The 20,772-nt window shown below is 44.8% G+C and overlaps 2 protein-coding genes and 1 long non-coding RNA gene across 7 annotated transcripts in view; 1 reads left to right on the forward strand and 2 right to left on the reverse strand.

Annotated features, from left to right (window-relative positions):
- Nucleotides 1-1,879: 1,879 nt before the first annotated feature.
- On the reverse strand, nucleotides 1,880-6,720 carry LOC130542679 (uncharacterized). Its single transcript, XR_008957382.1, has 2 exons — nucleotides 6,097-6,720; nucleotides 1,880-2,393 (listed from the first exon to the last, which is right to left on the reverse strand). It is a non-coding gene; the product is annotated as an uncharacterized LOC130542679 (long non-coding RNA).
- Nucleotides 6,721-6,927: 207 nt separating this feature from the next.
- Nucleotides 6,928-19,975, forward strand: CHAMP1 (chromosome alignment maintaining phosphoprotein 1). The gene is made up of 3 exons (XM_026488758.4): nucleotides 6,928-7,031; nucleotides 11,343-11,462; nucleotides 16,439-19,975. Exon 3 carries the CDS (start codon nucleotides 16,493-16,495, stop codon nucleotides 18,941-18,943), a length of 2,451 nt encoding a protein of 816 aa, XP_026344543.1. The 5' UTR covers nucleotides 6,928-7,031; nucleotides 11,343-11,462; nucleotides 16,439-16,492; the 3' UTR covers nucleotides 18,944-19,975.
- Nucleotides 8,865-20,772, reverse strand: part of UPF3A (UPF3A regulator of nonsense mediated mRNA decay) — a 50,579-nt gene continuing 38,671 nt past the window's right edge. For 4 of the 5 annotated variants that reach the window (XM_057306864.1, XM_026488742.4, XM_026488741.4 and 1 more), the window contains one exon: nucleotides 8,865-9,049. In XM_057306864.1, the coding sequence (XP_057162847.1) occupies nucleotides 8,956-9,049 (94 nt within the window). In that variant the 3' untranslated portion in view covers nucleotides 8,865-8,955. Of the gene's footprint in view, nucleotides 9,050-14,179; nucleotides 14,440-20,772 lie in introns of those variants that run through there. The other variant, XM_057306877.1, reaches the window with a different exon arrangement.

Raw genomic sequence — 20,772 nt, forward strand, 5'->3', positions numbered from 1 at the left:
GATTTTTACATAAAGACTTACAAATCATCGTGACCAAAGACAGTCCAGGAAGTTTTATCTTTATCTTATGTTTTTAGTATATGCCAAGCTGTGTGACTTTAATCTTATGGGAACCAGGGAAGTTTCTTTCTTTTTCTTATCTTGTGCTCAGAATGTTCCTTTTGGTTTTTTGGTTTGTTTGGTTTGTCTGTTTAATGAAGCAGACATACAACGTGTGCTCCAGGAAGAAACAGAGCCCATGCTTTGACGTTCTGCTAAGTCGTTCTGACCTTGGTAAATGTGAAAGTGTAGCTTCCTTGGGAGCCCAGGAGCAAGGCCCACAAACACTAAAAGGGAAAATTTCCTTTACCATTAGTCACTACTGGTACCAAAAGAGGGCCCCCTCCCCCAGGCTTAAACTAATAATCACCGGAGGATACTTATTTCGTTCCAAAATAATATTTTATTAGTAACTAATTGGATGCCAGTGTGCAGTTTGTGGGGGTGTCACCAACGTTTTCAGTATGCAAACACATACAACGCAGGCAATGTTGTAACACACTGCTCACTGGAGTACCAACTACAAGGAGGGCTACTAGAAATATATCTACTATTAAACTCAACAGAAGCACCCTTTATGGGCATTTTATGAGGACACCTATCCATAAGACCTAACATCTCAGTGTAAGCAATCCATCCATTAGTATCATCAGTGACAACAGCCTGCTGACCTCTATAACCAACCCATCATTTACCTAGAGGCTTGAAATACACACTCCAACCGCCAGAGACACACTTCTCAGCAACAGAACAGGACTGGCCCACTCCCGAGGAACCAATTCTTACAGGGACGGGTATCTTAAAATCCCACTCCTTGGAAATTCCAGCCATTAGGACAAAGTCACAGAAACCATGCCCAAACGTCACAAAAGGGACAGGTATCTCACCACTAGAGGCTGCAGATCACCACCCCTCTCACGGAGCAACTCCACAGTGGACTCCAGAGGCGTCCTCTTCTCAGGATTACAAGGGCCACTACATTCTTCCAATACTCCATCCTTAGAACAAGACCTTTTATTGTAGTCAGTCCTGTGTGCAGGCTCACGGTGAGCCCTGCGAAAGCCAGACACCGTCTTGAGAGTACTCAGCCTCTCATGCCTGTCCTAGCACCCCTCCCCCCAACTTCTCTACCAACTATGAAATACTCGGAACAAGTCTGGCCATACTCCACCCAAGAGGCATATTCTTCATCTGTGAAATTACAGTGAAACGACAGTGACCCCTTGCACCTTCTGAACCTAGGTAAACTCGAGATCCAGGTTGGCCAGGGCTGCAACCCCTACCCCCTACTCCCCACACCCCCTTACCTTGTGCCCTCCAGATCGGTTTCCACTTAGCTCATTCTCAGCCACTGTCTCTGCAGAATACTTAATACTAAGCCAGCACCTGGGACCTACTCAATACTATAAATTAATAATCATTTCATCAACCTCCAGGCATCCCCATGCCATCCCTGCCAGCAAAGGTTCCTCTGCTTTGGGCACTTGGGAACAGAGCCCTGTGGAGGCGTGCTCTATGTGGTACAAAGGAGGAATGCTGCTCCCAGATTTTCCTGCCAGCTCTCCAGAAAAGGGTTTTCAGTGGTATTTCAACTCTAACTTATCTTATAATCGCACGTCCACATGTCTGCAACCCAATAGGAGTGGTATTAATTAAATGACCTTGGAGGCCACAGGTGAGTCTAAAGTGCTTTCTGGTTCATCAAGTAAGATGACCAGTTGCGGTCTGGGAATTCACTGTCGTTTCCGTGGCAGTGGTGCTCAGAAATGGAGCTGTGACTGTGAGTGTGTGAGTCTGAGTGTGTGTTCGGCCACAGTCATCAAGTGGAACACACCTTCTCGTGATCATAGAACTTTGGTTTAATTGGTGCCAAGCAGTCCAAGATGATCAAAAGCAGTAAATACTATGGCATTTATGCTTGTCATTCTCTTGCCTTGTTTTCTTTTTAAAATCAATTTAGATATCAAAATGCATCATGGTACCTCTTTTTCAGCAAACCAGTCAAAACGATGCCCCTGAAAATATTTCCAAGCAGCTTCCCGTCCTCTGCTGTCCTCTGGAAGCGAGAACAGATCCACCTCAAACAGGAAAATACCTCCCAGAGCTTCACTGTGTCTTAACAGCTGCAACTCGGCTAATTTCCAAGTTCCATGTTCCCTCCACTTCTCCATAGCATTTCAAACCTTCTGAATTATGTCCGCTTCTTCAATAGGGTGCTTTATTCCTGGGAAAACAGCGATCATGTGGTCACCTGGGTGCACTGGACAAATTCTGTGGCACTGAGGATGGCCCTGGGGTCCCCAATCATCCAGGACACACTTCAAGGAGCCCCCACACTCTGGAAGGCTTGCTTCCTGAGGAGTAAGGAAAAAGCAGTGAATCAATAAGTCAGTCTAGGCAAAAGTTGTAAAGCCAAACATTATACTACAAACTTTGGTCCCCATAATCTTTGGTTTTGTGGTATCTTCTGCATTTTAAATTTTGAAAAGAAGTTGGTAGCCTTAGCAAAGACAGCTATCCAGTTTCTGTGGCAGAACAAACATCCATTTCCCTTAGGCCTTTTTCTGGGCTTTTGAAATTTCTGTTTGGCTCCAACTCATGGGACAGTAAAACAAGTTATCTTTAATGTTGGTAAGGCGAGTGCTAACCATCACAGAGTTGGACAACAAACTGAAAACAAGGCAGGCGGTCCAGATACATTTGTGAAGGCAAACAGATTCCACCTTTTTCATACACAAATCTCTCTGAAAGTCTCAGGAGCTGGCCTGAAGAGAGAGGGGTGGCCTTCTAGCTACGTCAGAACCTGTTCACCTAAAATCCACTCTCAGTGACTGGAGAGCTTCCCACTAGTCAAAAATGTCCAACATCACTAGCCATCAGGGAAATTCAAATCAAAACCACAAAGAGATACCACCTCACACCGGTCAGAGTGGCTAAAATTAACCACTCAGGAAACAACAGGTGTTGGCGAGGTTGTGCAGAAAAGGGAACCCTCTTACACTGTTGGTGGGAATGCAAGCTGGTGCAGCCACTGTGGAAAACAGTATGGAGGGTCCTCGCAACATGGAAAATAGAGCTATCCTACGACCCAGCCATTGCACTACTGGGTATTTACCCCGAAGATACAGACATAGTGAAAAGAAGGGGCACATGCACCCCAATGTTTATAGCAGCATTGTCCACAATAGCTAAACTGTGGAAGGAGCCGAGATGCCCTTCAACAGATGACTGGATAAAGAAGATGTGGTTCATACGTACAGTGGAATATTACTCAGCCATCAGAAAGGATGAATACTTACCATTTGCATTGACATGGGTGGAACTGGAGGGGATTACACTAAGTGAAATAAGTCAAGCAGAGAAAGACAATTATCATATGGTCTCACTCATATGTGGAACATAAGGGATACAGTGGAGGACCATAGGAGAAGGAAGGGAAAACTGAGTGGGAAGACATCAGAGAGGGAGACAGACCATGAGAGACTCTGGACTCCAGGAACCAAACTGAGGGTTACAGAAGGGAGGGGAGTGGGAGGATGGGGTAGCCAGGTGATGGGTATTAAGGTAGGGCATGTGTGGTGATGAGCACTGGGTGTTATAGGCAACTAATGAATCACTGAACATTACATCAAAAACTAATAATGTACTATATGGTGGCCAATTGCACATAATAATAATTAAAAAAAAAAGAAACAAAAAAGGAGCAGAAAGGTAGGAGTGTCCCAGTTTGCTCTATCCCCCCAAGGCATCTTTGCAAAGGATGAGACACGGTTCTATCCCACCAGGTACAGGGGGCTTCTGTAGGGGGTCCGTCTTGTATCTAAGAGAAATGTGAGGATGGAACTTTTTGTTTTGAAGTTGGACAGTGCTTATCCCTAATTACCCCCAATGAACAAGCTATCATTCTTTTCTAACAATATCAGTTAACTTACATATTCTATGGGAAAGACAGAAAACCAGAGACCTAAATCTCGGCAGCCCTGTTGTTGAAATGAAACAAGGACTAGTTGTGACCTCAGAGGACTAAACACACCGGCGGGTGGAGAGCAGCTCTCAGGAAGTAACCACAGTTACCATGTGTAAGTGTCTATATTCATTTCTCGGTCATCTTTATGACATTCCTTGAGATGTACCTTAATGCTCTAGTGTGGTTGAAAATTTAAGTCTGCCTTTTTCTGACAAAAACTCTGTGATTTTGGACAGTCAGCTAACAAACTGCAGTGTTTGCAGTAGTGACTCTGTGAGGCTTTAAGTATGTACACAGGCTCAGTGTCACTATTTCTTAGAAGCACATCACAGATGACAATGCCCACTACCATTTTAGGTGTGTTTTGGGCTTCTCCTTCACTAAGGATATCGAGGTGATCACTTCTTGCCGTGATTTTAGTTCACCTGCTTCCATCTGGTATGAGTTGAGAAAACACCCAAGTAAGTTAAGAAGTATGTGCTAAACAGGAGGCTTCAACTGGACTTTAAAAGGTTGTAAGGCCTAGTTTTAGTACAGGGTTCTGTGAACCTAATTTCTGCTCCTGGGTTACATCAAGTTTAGGGCAATATACTGACAGATTCTAAAAGACCAAGATTTCAATAAATGGGAGTTCATTTAAATCATTCATCTTTTTTAAAATTTATTTTTATTTGAGAGAGAGAGAGAGAGAGAGCATGAGCGGGGTGGGGGGCAGAGCGAGAGAAGCAGACTCCCCGCTCAGCTTGAGGAAAAAACAAAGTATAGCAGCCATTCAAATTCTGGCCTGCAGCCACCATGAACCTTGTTTGTGAAACTGTATTTCAAAACAGAATGTAAAAAGCTCCTTCTTAAAGAACAGAAACCCAGAACTCCAGTGCTCCAGAGGCATCCACACACTTGGCAATCACCTCCAGGCCCCAGGGACTCCTGTCTGCGGATAGCAAAGCTCAGAACAAGGATGTGTCTGCAAAACGATAGTTCACAAATTGACAAATCACCCCAAGACAACTGATCTTCAGCAACTGAAGAAATAATAAGCTGGCACCTTGCTACCAGTCTCAGGTCTCTTACCAGTTCTTTAACTGGAAATTGTGTGATGTGCGTGACAAAGTACCTTCCAGGGGGAGCCATAGGGGTAACAAGAGGAGGAAGAGTTGAAAGTTATTTTGTAATACTGATAAAGCAGCAACACTTGTAATTATTAGACTTTTTAAAAATACAGACCTAAAAGGAGAAAAACAGCACTACATATATACCCATACCGAATTTCACAACATAACTTATTAAAGGTAACAATCTCAAAAGTTAATATGCAAAACTCGATGGTCAGAGAAAGGTTTCTACATTTAAAATTCACAGCTTCAAAAGTGTAGATTGACTATCACTGTTTATGGACATCTCTGTTTCTTCTCTCATAAATAAGCTGTTGTGTCTTTTGCCTGTATATTTGATGGGGTGTTCAACTGTCCTTTTTCACAAAGAAAGTTTTGTTATGTTAGGAGATAAGAGTTCATGTCACAGTTGGGACTTGGGAGCATGGGAAATGTCTGCCTAGGTAAAGGTTATTAAAGGAAATTTTCAACTTTTCACATTTGTGGGCCCTACTCCTAGCTCCCAGGGAAGCTATACTTAACATTTACCAAGGTCAACATGAATTGGCAAAACCTCAAAGCACGGGCTCTATTTCTGCCCCGCTCACACACTGTACCTCTGCTTCCTTACAGAAGATACCCAAGAAGGAGCACTCCGAACACAAAAGCTAAGAAAAAGTAAGAAACTTCCCAGGTTTCCATAAGATTAAAGTCATACAGCCCTGCACACACTAGGAACTTAAAGTCTGCAACTTTCTGAAATGTTCTTTGTCTAATAATTTGTAACTTTTTATGTAAAAAAATGTATATAATCCCACACCAAATGTTCCCTTACCACAGCACTGTCTCCCTTGTAAAGATCGTGTATCCTGGGCAGCTGTCCTAATCTGGGCATGAATAAAACTCTCTTTTTTAAGAAACTCTAAAAGGTTTGTTCCTTTTGCCTCGAAAGACGAATGGTGGCCCCCACCCCCGCCCAGGAGTCAGTTCATAATGTACCTGGCAGGTACCCCCTTCGAGACCAGGCAGGTGCCTCCATCCAGGAGTCCACGGAACATGGGTGAAAAAAATAACTGAAGGTTTTAAAATCTTTTATTATGCGGAGAGTTTTCTTCCGAAGCTATTAAAGCTAATCACAATTGATCACTCTGCTACACAAGCAAAAATCTGAAAATTCCGTAAAACGCGCCCGTTACTATTTAAATATTAGAAGTCAGCATATTCTCAACAAATCAAAGAACGCAAGGCCCTCAATCCCTCGAGAAAGGGAGCGAGAACCAAGGACAGCCTGGAGACGCCCGCACTGAGGGCGAGCGGAAGCCGCCTGCACAGCCCGGCGGGCGGCTGGCGCACCGGCCGCAGGTTCACCCTGCACTCGCGGCCGCGACTCTGGGACGCCGCGCCCGCTCCACGCTCAGCACCGTCTCGGCCGGCCGCTCGAGGCCCGCGGGCCCGTTCACCTCAAAGAACTCGGCAGAAGCGAGAAACGGCGGGCCGGGCGACCCCTCGGACCCTCGACCCGGCCGCAGTCAAGCAGGGAGCCGGGCCCTCAACGGCTCGCGTCGGTCCGAGCGACAGGGACTGAAGACCCCGCCGCCGCGGGGCCCAAGCAGCTCGGGGAGCGGGACAGGGCGCGTCACTTCCGGAGGCGGGGCGGGCCACTCGACAGGCCGGCGAGCTCCCGGCAAAGCGGCGCCCGGCGATCAGCGACCTGATTGGGCCGCGCTGAAGGGCGCGGGACCCCAAATTCGCTTCCCGTCAGCCCCCGCCAGCCCGTCCCGCGGCCGCGCGCACGCCCGCGCGCCCGCAGTCCGCGCCTGCGCCGCGCCGCCATTCGGGAGGCCGCCGCGCCGCAGGGCCTCGCGGAGCAGCCGGGGACCGCGAGCGCGGCTCCCGCCGTCCTTCGCGTGTGCGGACGCCGCCGCGGCCCACCGGTGAGGAGCGGGCCGCGCGGGCAGGGGTGTCGCGCGGACCGGGACGCCCCGCAGGCCCGGGTCCGAGGAGGCCCGCCCGGGGCGTGCACCGAGGAGCGGCCTGCACGGGTCCGCCGGCGGGGTGGGCCTCGGGGCGGGGGGGAGCCCCGCGTCGTCTGCGGGAGGCGGGAGGCGGGAAGCACCGTGCCGGACACCACGGGGAGGTCGGGAGCTGGCTCCGAGAGGGAGGCGCTCGTTCCGCTTCAGCCCGGGACGCGGTTGTCGCTGCCCCTCGTCGGCGTGGGCTTTTGTCATTGTTGCTGCTTAAAAACGAGCTGGGCCACCCAGAGTGGGAGACGCGAAATCCTGCAGCCGGCCAGGGGGTGGTTTCCAGGTTATGCGGAGAGCTCCTGCCAGCAGCGACAGAAGCGGCCGGCTTACAAACGGGCAGGGGACTTGGTGGGTCTTCTCCACACAAGGCGCCCGGATGGCCCGTGAGCGCATCGCAGGATGCGCATCGCCATCCGAATTAGGGAGGTAAAACCAGAGTGAGGTACCAGTTCGCACCCACGGATGGCTGTGAGCAGAAACAAGTCACAGGTGTTGGGGAGGGGGCGCAGGTGGGGCAGGGGGCACAGCCGTGCGTGGCTGCCGGCCACAAAAAGTGCTGCAGCCAGCGACTGCGGAAAAGGGTGTCGTGGTTCCTCCGATTTTAGCACAGAATGAGGTAGGATCCAGCAATTCCGCTCCTGGGTTTAGACTCCCAGGAGTCGAAAGCAGGGGCTCAGATCGTTGTACGCCTGTGTAACCTGCGGCTTTGTTCAGAATAGCCAAAGGAGGGAAGTACTCCAAATATCTATCAACAGATGGAGGGAAAGTAAATTGTGGTATGCACAGTGGAATGGGACTCACCCTTAGAAAGGAATACAATTTAATACATGCCGTGGCATAGATGTGGAGAGTGAAATAAGCCAGACACAGAAGGACAAATGCACGATCCCATTCACTGGGACAGAAAATTGAATAGAGATTACCAGGGCCCAGTGGGACTGGGAGAATGGGGAGTTCTTGTTTAATGGGTGCAGAGTTCTGTTTGTGGTGATGAGAAGTTCTGGAAATGGATAATGGGGATGATTGTACAGCATTGTGATATTCTTAATGCCACTAAATCGTGGTTTTGAAAATTGTTAGAATAGTAAATTTTGTTGTATTTTACCATAATTTAGAAAATGTATGGGGGGCGCCTGGGTGGCTCAGTCGGTTGAACCTCCGACTCTTGGTTTAGACTCACGTCATGATTTCTGGGTGGTGGGATCAAGCCCCACCCACATCGGGCTCTGTGCTCAGTATGGAGTCTGCTTGTCCCTCTCCTTTTCTCTCTCTCTCTGAAATAAATATGTAAAATCTTAAAAAAAAAAAAAAAAAAAAGTCTGGGAAAGGCAAAACCACGGAGACAGTAAAAAGACCAGTGTTTATGAAGAGCACAGGGAATTGTTCTGGCTGGGAAATTATTCTGTTCCATTGTGTAATGCTGGGTATGGGACACTGCGTTTGTGGAAACCCATGGGTTTGTACAAAAGGAGAGTGACCCCTAACTGAACTCTGCACTTTAGTAAATAATAATATGTGAGTATTCCTTCCTCAGTTGTAACAATAATAGAAATTATGTGCAGAGGAGGAAAGAAGGTAAATCAAGGTAGAGAACTTCCCATTTAATTTTTTCTTTAACCTGAAACTAAAAAATAAAGTTTACTAATTTTTAATTAAGTTTTAGGGGTGAAGAGCAATGGTAGTGGGTTAGCTTTGAACATGCTGTCCATATTGAGTTTTGTTTTTAAAAGCTATGCATCAGAAATTTTTTTTAATGTTTTTTTATTACATTATGTTAGTCACCATACAGTACATCCTTGGTTTCCATCAGAAAATTTTTAAAGGTGACCAGGTGTTAGACTTTGAGGAAGCTCTTGAATAGGAGATAGGTGTGATGCAGTGGTGGACTGGCAAACCACTGAGAACTTTCTTTAGGGACAGCATGTAGTCTGTAGAGGAAGAAAGTAGAATGAGAAAAATTTTGTTAGTCGGGGCAGTGTAGAGTTACTTTCATGATTAGACTTAGGAGCTCTGAAATTTAGGGGGGAAATTGCTAGAATCTTAAAGCTGGGAGGAATGTGTCTAGCCTCTACCCAGGAGCTGAATTCAGGACTCGTTGTTGCAGTGTGCCCATGTGAAAGAGATCCAGAATCAGGAAGTCAGGATCTTCTGTTGATTCCTCTGACCTAACTCTTGTGATCTCAAGCACTTTTCTCCATCAGCATCAGTTTTCTCAATTGTAAAGTGAAGAGTTTGGACTCTGGTCCTCTGAGGATCCTTTCAGTCCTGTACCGGCCATTGGCTCATAATTACAGAGGGCTCCTTCCTGGCAGAGCAACTCCTTCTAGTCCATGATTGAGTAGTTCGTAAAACTTTATCTTGAGCTGGAATCTGTTTTCCTGCTAGCTTCCACTTGTTGCTCCTAGGACATGTTATGTATTATCCATAATTCTTCCACGTTTGAAGTTGGTCGGTTTCTGTACTCACAAAAGACATGTTTTTAAAGACTGCTTTCTTTTGCATGTTGCCTGTTGTTACGAACTCAAAGTGTCCTTGCTGCCCAGAGCTGGAGACAGTGATCCATTGGGACATTCTGTCCAACGTAGGCTGTGGAATGCAGTTCTCTGCGGGTTCCTCTTAGTGATTTTGCCCATTGTACCAACTTGTCAAGATCTTACAGATTCCAGTACATTAGTTTAGTCAAGATATATTAGAAAGAACCTGGATAAATGGCAGAACTTTAATCTGGTCCTTTGTCAGTTGCTGATTATTTGCTTCATCTTGAGCAGATTACTTAAGGTCTAGATTTGAATTTCCTCAGCTATAAATTGAAGTTTTAAAGTAGATGATCCCTGAGGTCTTTCTGCTCTAAATCCCAGTGATTTGAAAACTAAATGTAGCTCAGGTCTCTGCTAGTTTTAAACTCCTGTGAATCCAAGATCAGGTCTGCAGTCAGGGCGCCTGGGTAGCGCAGTCGTTGAGCGTCTGCCTTCGGCTCAGGGCATGATCCTGGCGTTCCGGGATCGAGTCCCGCATCGGGCTCCTCCGCTGGGAGCCTGCTTCTTCCTCTCCCACTCCCCCTGCTTGTGTTCCCTCTCTCGCTGGCTGTCTCTCTGTCACATAAATAAATAAAATCTTAAAAAAAAAAAAAAATCAGGTCTGCAGTCTTCATGATGCAAGGGTTACAGGGGTGAATTGGTAGTCCCTGCCCTCTGAGAGCCAGACTCTTTTAGTACCAAAGAGTGATGGCTACGCTGGGGGTGCGCACACAAAGAGGATGGGGGGGCAGGGAGCATGTTGGCCATTATTTAAGAAGTAATTCTGCCTGAAGAATGGAGAAACTTCCCTGATAGCTGGGTGGTGAGACCAGGGAGTGTAAAGGAGAGGAAATGCCTGTGTGAAGGTCCAGAGGCTTGGTTTGTAGAATTACAGGTGGTTCAGTATTTAGAGAATGGGGTCCAGTCAGGGGCCAGACAGATGGTGAAGAGCTTTATATGCTGTGGTTTTGTGAGCTGCAGGCATTGGGGATACCTTGAGGAATTGTGTGCAGGCAAATGCCATTAGGGTTTTATGTTTGGAACATGACTGGAAACCGTATGGTGAGTGGATTGCAAGGACGTGAGACTGGAGGCGGGGAGAGCACAGCTATCACAATTACAGCAGTTGACCACGGGTAGAGAAATGTGCCAGAACTTATCAGCAGAAGTGTGTTGTGAGCTATTACCTAGCTTGTTCGTGGCCAGTTTTCTTCCTTTCTCTTCAACAACTTACCCAGTACCTGATATTTTTTTGAAATCCAGGTGTGAAGAGGCCTAAGGGCTCACTGAAGCACCACTCTCCTTTCTTGTCCCCCAAAGCCTCTTCTTTCTTTGCCCCTTGGTCCTGTTGATTATCTTGTCCTTTCCTCACTGCCTGGTACTTCACTGCTCCGCAGTGTAGTGTGAATAATGGACAAAACATCAGCTGCTCTTGTAGTCTGTGAGTGAGATGGTGGGTTTGGGCGCGCTGTGCTTATAGACAAGGGCGTTAATTCCATAATGGATTTTAAAGTAGAATTAGATGTGGGTGGTGTCGTGGTCATCTTTGGTATTATTTCATTAAAGCAAGTGGATTGGACCCCTGTCACTGTTGGAGGGAACAGGACAGCGAGAGAAACAGGCAGAATTCTTTTGCAGGGCACAGATTATCACAGAAATGTAGTTTTGATTACACTTCCTTTCTTTCCTTTTTTTTTTTTTTCAGGTCCAGCTCTCATCTTTGTTCTTCATATACACAGGCTGTTTTCTGTAGTTAACTCAGAAGCCATGTAGACTTGCCTGCCCTTTGAAGACATACTTTTAAGACTTCTAGGAAGATAAGCTGGTAAGTCTACCAGGGAAAACCGTGTTGGGCTTTCTTTCCTGCTCTAAATGTACTTGTCCTGGATTTATAGTGTTATTCTACCAATTTTCCTTTGCATATGTTTATGTTTGCCTTTTAACATTTAGAATATTTTAAAAATGTGACCTTTTTGAAAAGTGCTTAAGGAAAAATCTATGAAAACATATACACTCATGCATAATGGTGCATGAATGTGTGCTAGATACGCATATACATGATAGAGTTTGGGGACTGAGAAGTGAATTCTGTACAATTCTTTTTCTTTTCTTTCTTTCTTTTTTTTTTTAAGTAAGAGGTTATTAGGATATGATAACGAGGCTTGGGAGTAGGCAGGTTTGGGTATACTGGCCAGAAGAGTTGGTGGTAGGAAGAGGAAATAGGGAGGGGCAGGTGGGAGACATGGGGAACACCAAAATCTGAGGAGCCGTGGAATTTAACACAGATTGAGAGGGAACAAGATGGTGGAGGAACTGGTTGAGTGGCGCTAGATGAAGGGTGGGAGCGCTGATGGTTTAACAGACAGCAATTAAGGACAAAAGGAGTCAGTCCAATCTGAGAAGCTGAGGTGGCTGAGGCCACTGGAGGCAAAAGCAGCAGGAATTAGGCCAAGTGGTATTCATCAAAGAGAGTAGTTTACAGGAGCTGCTGTAAAACGCAGGGTGAGTGTAGAATTTCCAGAGAGGCAAGAAACAAAGATAGAGCCAATGGGAAGTAGAAATAAGGAGAAATGGTGGTAGAGCTTTGCCTGTGGAAAGGAGCCACAACACTTGGGTAGGAGCCGGGGTCCAGGGTGTGGCTGAAGAAGAGACCAGCTCTCTACTTGTTGAACTGTGTTAGAGATGTCGCTTTTTCATTCGGTAAGTTTGCCGGAAGCATTTTTTAAAGACCTTCCTGATGACGGAATACTGTGCTCAGTAATTTCTGTGGGACTAGAAGAAAATGCTTTACCCGTACAGTTCATAATCTGATCCCTGTATTACACACTTACTGGGCTTATTGATAACCTCTATTTTATGATTTAGTATTGGTAAAAAAGTTGATGAGTTAACATACAGAAAATGAAGAAAGTTGTTTTGTTGATGGGATTATAAATTAGGCAAAAAGAGGAGAGAGTTCACTAAGATAATTCTACTGTACACCAGTTTTTTGTCTTTTTTTTTAAGATTTTATTTATTTATTTATTTATTTATTTATTTATTTATTGGACAGAGAAAGAGAGAGAATGAGTACAAATAGGAGGAGTGGCAGGGACAGGGAGAAGCAGACTCCCCGCTGAGCAGAAAGCCCGACGTGGGGCTCAATCCCAGGACCCTGGGATCATGACCTGAGCCGAAAGCAGATGCTTAACCTACTGAGCCACCCAGGCACCCCTGTACACCAGTTTCTTGAGAAGATGGGAAAGTCTTCACAGTTAACAGTTCATTTAAGCTTAAGAAACTCAAGTCATGAGGGGCGCCTGGGTGGCACAGCGGTTGAGCGTCTGCCTTCAGCTCAGGGCGTGATCCCGGCACTCTGGGATCGAGCCCCACATCAGGCTCCTCCGCTATGAGCCTGCTTCTTCCTCTCCCACTCCCCCTGCTTGTGTTCCCTCTCTCGCTGGCTGTCTCTCTCTCTCTGTCGAAAAAATAAATAAAATCTTTAAAAAAAAAAGAAAAGAAAAGAAACTCAAGTCATGAAAAGTACGAAACCTCTCTTCCTGTCATGAGTAGGACTTGAGTATAGTTCAGATGAGATACTGTGTGTTGGTCAGGCAGAACTTTACCAAGGTCATTGGGGAATATTTACTTACCAGAAACTGAAGTATTTATTAGAGGCTACCCTCGTAGTTTCTAATATAATAATCATCGCTGACACTGAGGGCTCTCCACAAGATACTGTTCTAGGTATGCTACAGAATATTAATATCCATTGTAGAGTCCAGAAAACTGAAGCATAGAAAGGTTCAACAACTTAACAAAGCCATATAGTGGAAACAGGACTCACTCAAACCCAGCAAGCCTGAGGTCTTAACCTCTGTGTTGTAAAATATATGATGTAGGGCTTATTATAATATAATGATGTGGTTTAATATGTAATGTCCTCCTTATTTAATATGAACATCCCTTGACTGTCCCTTATGGCCACGTACAGCCGGATGGGTTATTGAGATACCGCTGCCTTCTCTTTTAACGTTCTTCTAGTTTTATGAGACGTTGGGTCTGAGGTGAGTTGTTAGCCTACACGTTCTTTCTACATGTTTTCTTCATTATGTTTGTAAGTTGAAGATTCTTTTCAGAGATTTTTCTTTAGTACTAAGTGATTATATTCTTTTTTTAGTCTATATAGCCCTAAAAACAATATTCTAAAAGCCAGGATAGTTGCAGGGTAGTTCACAAGGGGCTAATACTTTCTGAAAAGCACTTGTTTGTTTCCTCAACTGTCTTGTCACCTTTTTAAATTTAGACCGCTCCCCCAAAATGCAAATGATACGCCAGTGATATGGGTGATAGAAAACAATGTTGTCAGTAATGACATCTTCAAAACAAGTCCTCAAAATAGAAATGTTAAGTTTTTTAAGTTAATATTTTTGAAATTATTAAAGGGGGAGCCTCTGACTATAAATAAGTATCTCTATACTGTATTTCGAGGAGCTGTACCATGGAAGGAATACGTTTTGACCCTGTAATTACTATTAGCACAGAACACACTGCGTGCTCTCGGTGGCAGCTAATACTCTGGTAAAGGATGGGACGTAATTTAATGAGAAAAGACTTTGCGACTCACTTGGAGAAACTCACTGCGTATGTTACAGAATCTCTTTTTGCAGTTGGTGAGTTCCCACACTGAGAAGAGCATACCAGATGGAACCAGTAGAGAACAGAATAGAGTCTAGGGGCACTTGGCTGGCTCAGTTGGAAGAGTGTGCGACTCTTCATCTCAGGGTCATGAGTTCAAGCCCCATGTTGGAGATAGAGATTGCCTAGAAAAATTTAAAAATGAAAGAAAGAATAGAGTCCGGAATGAATTCATAAACACAAAATTTAGTAAATGCTAAATGGAACATTACATATCAGTGAGGAAAAGGTTTGGAGAGACAACTGAACTATCCATTTGGGATGAAAAAATAGGCTGAATCCCTATCTCTTTTTACCAAATAGAGTAAAAACACAAATGTAAAGGGGAGCCTGGGTGGCTTACTCGATTAAGTGTCTGACTTGGCTTTGGTTCAGGTCATGATCCCAGGGTTGTGAGATCGAGCCCCAAGTCGAGCTCTGCCCCCCGCCCAAAAATACAAATGTAAAAAGAATGAAATCCTCAAAATCATAGGAAAAAAATATCGACTGCTTTAAAAAGTAATGGAGTGGGAAAGCATGATTTGTAACAGTCACAAGGAAAACACCTTTAAGTGTTTAATTTTTACATAAACCAGTTGTGTGTGAAAAAAGCACATATATATGTACACGTACATACTATAAAAGTGAAGAAACATGATAAAACTAGGAAAATATTTTCAGTCAAGGTGTCCTTTCTTTTATGCAGACTATAAATAAATGGACAAGGCACATCCCACAAAAGAAATACACATGGCTAATAAACCAGAGAAAATGTTCACTCTCTCTCATTAAAGAAAAGCACCTTAAAACAATGCTGAGACTCCAATTTTCATCCGAGAAGTAGCAAAGATTAGAAGTTTAATAATGCTCAGTATTGATGAGGGAGTTGGGGAATTGTCCCTGGTATATACACTCTTGGTTGGTATGTAATAGTACTGTAACTTTTTGAAAGTTTCATGAAATGTATCAATTTTAAATGTAAATCACCCTTGAACCAGGTAGTTCACTTCTAGGGATTTTCCCTTCAGAAATACCCTCACATTCAAGCTATGCACAAGGAAATTTAGTGCTTACTCTCTATCCAGTAGGAACACAGATGTGCTTACTTCGGCCTACTTGGCCTACTGTAGTTTGTAGAATCACTGAAACCTCTTCCTCTTCCTGCCCTGAAGCCTCAGGAGCCTGGACTTCTTTCTCCTGAACCACCTTCTCTTCCTTAAATGGAAACAGGTTGTAGAACAGTGTGTTAATATGCCATTTGTGTAGGATGTGTTTGTACGAGGCTGTGTAAATATGGTGTTCTGCATGAATGAGTACATTTTTAACTGTGAGCTCCGTTACTTTTCACCACCCTAGAAGACTTGCTTAAACTTTTAAAAAGTTATAATTACTGGCAAGCATGATTACTGCTTCCAGGGTGTCCTCTATCTGAATTACCCTTTGCTGGGCGAACTCCTTTACGTCATTCAGGATCTGTGTTCAGGCGTCTTTCCTCAACAGCCTTCTCTGCGTTCACATTTGGCTTTGCACCTAATGTAAGCACCACAGTACAAGACATCTCTTTAAACCCAACTGCCTAGAAAAACGGGACACAGAAAATAATTCATTTATTAAATGAATGATTAAAATATTTGATATGAGGATGGATAAAACATTACAAAATGTGTTGATATTTTTAAAAAGCCATCTTTTCTTAGTTTTAGTCGAACAAACGCTCTCTGAATTGGAGCTAGTTTCTTGCTTAGGCTTAAACTGCTTTAATTTTGATGTTGGCTCAGCTTTATGTGCTGACAGCTTGTTGATTCCGGGTTTCGGAGTCAAGATGTAAGGCACATGCTAGGTGACTCTGGGGTCAGGCTTGGATCACTGTTATAACCTGGGTGAGGCACCTCTCTGAACCTGTTTCTTCATCTACAAATGAAAATAATAGTGAGTCATAGTGTTAGGAGGATTACATGAGGGGATCCCTCTAAAAGTAGCAGTTACTGGGACTCAGTTAAAAATGAGTTCCATGTCTCCTTTCTCTTCAAAATCTTTATTGAGATATGATCTGATAAATGCACATGCCATTCCAGATGTAAAATTATGCAGTTAAAGAATCAAAATTATGTTCCCTGAAAATAATTAATTTCTACTTTATTGCAGCACTGTTGGAAGTTTTTACAGAATACAATCGTGTGTGTTGTGACAGAGAGAGAAATGGAAGTATTCCAAGAACTCCGTAAACCATCATCACGTTTGGAGTGTGACCACTGCAGTTTCCGAGGCACGGATTATGAAAATGTGCAAATCCACATGGGCACCATCCATCCAGAATTTTGTGATGAAATGGATGCTGGTGGGTTAGGTAAAATGATATTTTACCAGAAAAGTGCAAAGCTATTCCACTGCCATAAGTGCTTCTTCACCAGCAAGATGTACTCTAATGTGTACTATCACATCACGTCCAAACATGCAGGCCCAGAGAAGTGGAATGAGAAACCAAAAAATCAGCTAAGCAAAGAAACAGATCCTGGGAAAAGCCCTCCTCTTCCTGAGCACCAGAAAATACCCTCTAATTCAGCAGAACTCCCAAAACCCCTACCTGCCCTTTCCATAGAAACACAGAAACTTGGCCCAATCTTGTCTCCAGAATCACCAAAACCTACACCTCTCACTTCCCTGGAGCCTCAGAAGCCTGGCCCTGTTGTTTCTCCTGAGTCACAGACACCTTCTCTTCCTTCTCCTGAGCCTCCAAAATCTGCCTCTATTTCTTCTCCTGAACTTCCAAAACCAGTCCCTCTTGTTTCTGAGTCTCAGAAACCCATCCCTGTTCCTTCTCCAGAACCACAGAAACTTGCCCCTATATCTCCTGAGCCAGTAAAGGCCACTCTTATTAATCCTAAACCCCAGAAACACTCCCATTTCCCAGAAACATTGGGGCCACCTTCAGGCTCATCTCCAGAGTCACCAGTTTTGGCTGCTTCCCCTGAACCTTGGGGTCCATCCCCAACTGCATCTCCAGAGTCTCGGAAGCCAGCCCGGACTATCTCCCCTGAGCCAAGGAAGCCATCCCCATCGGAGTCTCCTGAGCCTTGGAAGCCATTCCCTGCTGTCTCCCCAGAGCCCAGAAGACCAGCCCCAGCTGTGTCACCAGGTTCTTGGAAGCCAGGGCCACCTGGGTCCCCAAGGTCTTGGAAATCCAGTCCTTCGGCGTCATCGGGACCTTGGAAGCCAGCTAAACCTGCTCCATCTGTGTCTCCTGGTCCTTGGAAGCCAATTCCTTCTATCTCACCTGGACCATGGAAACCAACTTCCTCTGTGTCCCCCGCATCCTGGAAATCTTCATCGGTGTCTCCTGGTTCCTGGAAGTCTCCCCCTGCGTCTCCTGAGTCATGGAAGTCTGGCCCGCCAGAACTCCGAAAGACAACTCCCACCTTGTCACCTGAACATTGGAAGACAGTTCCCTCAGTGTCCCCTGAGCTTCGTAAAGCAGGACCTCCCTTGTCTCCTGAGCTTCGCAAACCAGGCCCACCATTGTCCCCAGAGATCCGCAGTCCAGCAGGATCTCCAGAGCTCAGAAAACCTTCAGGGTCTCCAGAGCTTTGGAAGCTTTCTCCTGATCAGCGAAAAACTTCTCCTGCTTCACTTGATTTTCCCGAGTCCCAGAAAAGTTCCCGTGGTGGTTCCCCTGACCTCTGGAAGTCTTCCTTTTTTATTGAACCTCGGAAACCTTCTGGACCGTCTGAGTCCCCTAAGGCGACCTCCGATATCTGGAAGCCTGTTCTCTCTCTTGATACCGAACCTAGAAAACCTGCCCTGTTTTCTGAGCCCACCAAAACAGCCCCTCCAGCTTCTCCTGAACCACGAAAACGTGCTCTTTTTCCAGAGCCCCGGAAACATGCCCTTTTCCCTGAACTTCCCAAATCTGCTATCTTCTCAGAATCTCAGAAGGCAGTTGAGCTTGGTGACGAACTACAGACAGATGCCCTAGATGATCAAAAGTGTGATCTTTTGGTTCAGGAAGAACTACTAGCTACACCTAAGAAACTCTTAGAAGACACTTTATTTCCTTCCTCGAAGAAACTCAAGAAAGACAACCAAGAGAACTCAGATGCTGAGCTTAGTAGCAGTGAGTACATCAAAGCAGATTTAGACGTGATAGACAGCAAGGGCCAAGAGTCGAGCAGTGATCAGGAGCAGGTTGATGTAGAGTCTATTGATTTTAGTAAAGAGAACAAAATGGACATGACTAGTCCAGAGCAGTCCAAAAATGTGTTACAGTTTACTGAAGAGAAAGAGGCTTTTATCTCCGAAGAAGAGATTGCAAAGTATATGAAGCGCGGAAAAGGAAAGTATTACTGCAAAATTTGTTGCTGTCGAGCTATGAAAAAAGGTGCGGTTTTGCATCATTTGGTTAATAAGCATAATGTTCATAGCCCTTACAAATGTACAATTTGTGGAAAGGCTTTTCTTTTGGAATCTCTCCTTAAAAATCATGTAGCAGCCCACGGGCAGAGTTTACTTAAATGTCCACGTTGTAATTTTGAATCAAATTTCCCAAGAGGCTTTAAGAAACATCTAACTCACTGTCAGAGCCGGCATAATGAGGAGGCAAATAAGAAGCTCATGGAAGCCCTTGAGCAGCCACTGGAGGAGCAGCAAATCTGACTTTTCCACGTGGCGTGGGCACAGTATCGACAGAGCTGTTGGAACTGTAACACGCGGTTGGATCAGTAGATGTTGGCGTGTGTGCTGTACTGTGTTTAACCGTCGCAGTAGCGTTACAAAGAATAAGCATTTGGGTTTTTTTATGGTCTCTGTTTATGTGGCTATCTTGTACGTCAAGAAATTTGTAACTGTATTCCAGATGGATAAAATTTCTCTAATTTCTTTTAAATGTATTTGAATAATATGAAGATGTAGGTGGTCCACTTAACAGTCAAGAGCAAGTTTACTCAATTTAAAACTTCTAGTCAAAGTGTATTTTTTTTTTTTTTGTGAAACTAACTTCAGATAATGGAAATTATTAGTTGGAATGTTTAAGAATTAGGCATGAAAAATTTGAGAAATTTTTTTGTCTTAAATGTGTTTTCAGATCATAAAAGGTATTTTGAAGTTCCTATTTGATCATGTAAAGTTAGTTTATTTATAAATCTTGAGCAGTTCTAGATGTTTATTAGCTTTTACGTCATGGAAAATTGGAGTCTCAGGGTTGCTGATTTTCTGCTAAAAGAGATGTCGAGTAAGTTTAAAAAGGTTTGCAGCCTCCTCTAGGAAACCGGGAAAGATGAGTGTGACTTAGGTCTTGTCCTTAGTTATTTCCTTCGGAGTCTTCCATTCTGCACCACTTTCCCCACCCCACCCACCCCGCCCGCCAGGTCTCTCTCTTTTCTTCCCTGTGAGCTCACACCAATAGATGATCCTTAACTGCCAAATGTGTCAGAACTGCACTTCCTGCTCCTGGGCCTCACACGCCACCTAGGGGGGTTCAGACCTGGTCATGAGTAGGAACTGAGAGTCTTCCAGATTCACAGTAGAAAATTTTGTAAGTAGACATTTCTGTTTGAGAGTACGTCAGTTCTATGTTTTCCACAGTTGTTAACTGTAAATACCTTGTGCCTGTTCGTGGGTTATTTTGTTCTAAAATATTTTGTCAAATGTGTATCAACCAAATTAAAAACAAAGGCTTTCATGTCAGCATCCTCATGTGTGTGTTTTCTTCTGTGTAATTGTATGATACCCAGATTCCATGATTCTTTCCTGTTCCCCCTGTTCTCATCATGCTAATTTTCCTATCTGGGGCAGCATTTTCTAAGCTATGTTTTCTCAATACTGTGGCCAGGTAAGTGAGGGAAATGCTACACTTGGCGGTGCTTGTTGTGGACAATCCACATCCTGGCTGACTTGCGTAAAAACAGTGTGAAACATTTAGTGCCGTAAGGATTCTCCTGTGCAGCCAAGGGTTGAGAGACTACCTTTAATTAAGCTGTTCCCAACACTTTTTTTTTTCTTTTTAAAGATTTTATTATTTGTCAGAGAGACAGCCAGCGAGAGAGGGAACACAAGCAGGGGGAGTGGGAGAAGCAGGCTCCCAGCAGAGGAGCCTGATGTGGGGCCAGATCCCAGGACTCTGAGATCACGCCCTGAGCCGAAGGCAGACGCTTAACGACTGAGCCACCCAGGCGCCCCCTGTTCCCAACACTTGAACAGTGAGCACTTTTTTCCATAGCATCCAAATTAAGAGGCCAATTGAGAAGACTTCTGTGCTTATAGAATCCTGGGATGATCTTAGTGTTTGTAGAATCCTGGGAAGACCTTACAGGCTCTAGGTCTCACCTCTTTGGGGAGTAGTTGATGCTGTTGTCAGTTTACACTGGGCCCCTTGAGGACAAGCTTCCAGTACTGGAGTTTCCTTCTAGGCCAATAAGAAGGACAGTGGTCTTGTTCTCATCTATACGGACTCAAAATTACGACTGGAAAAGACAGGTGTGCAGCAC

Source organism: Ursus arctos, unplaced genomic scaffold (assembly GCF_023065955.2).
Source record: "Ursus arctos isolate Adak ecotype North America unplaced genomic scaffold, UrsArc2.0 scaffold_10, whole genome shotgun sequence".
NCBI lineage: Eukaryota > Metazoa > Chordata > Mammalia > Carnivora > Ursidae > Ursus > Ursus arctos.

What these genes read in the sequence shown, in the direction of transcription:
- CHAMP1 (XM_026488758.4), top strand. Translation starts at nt 16,493, where the DNA reads ATGGAAGTATTCCAAGAACTCCGTAAACCATCATCACGTTTGGAGTGT.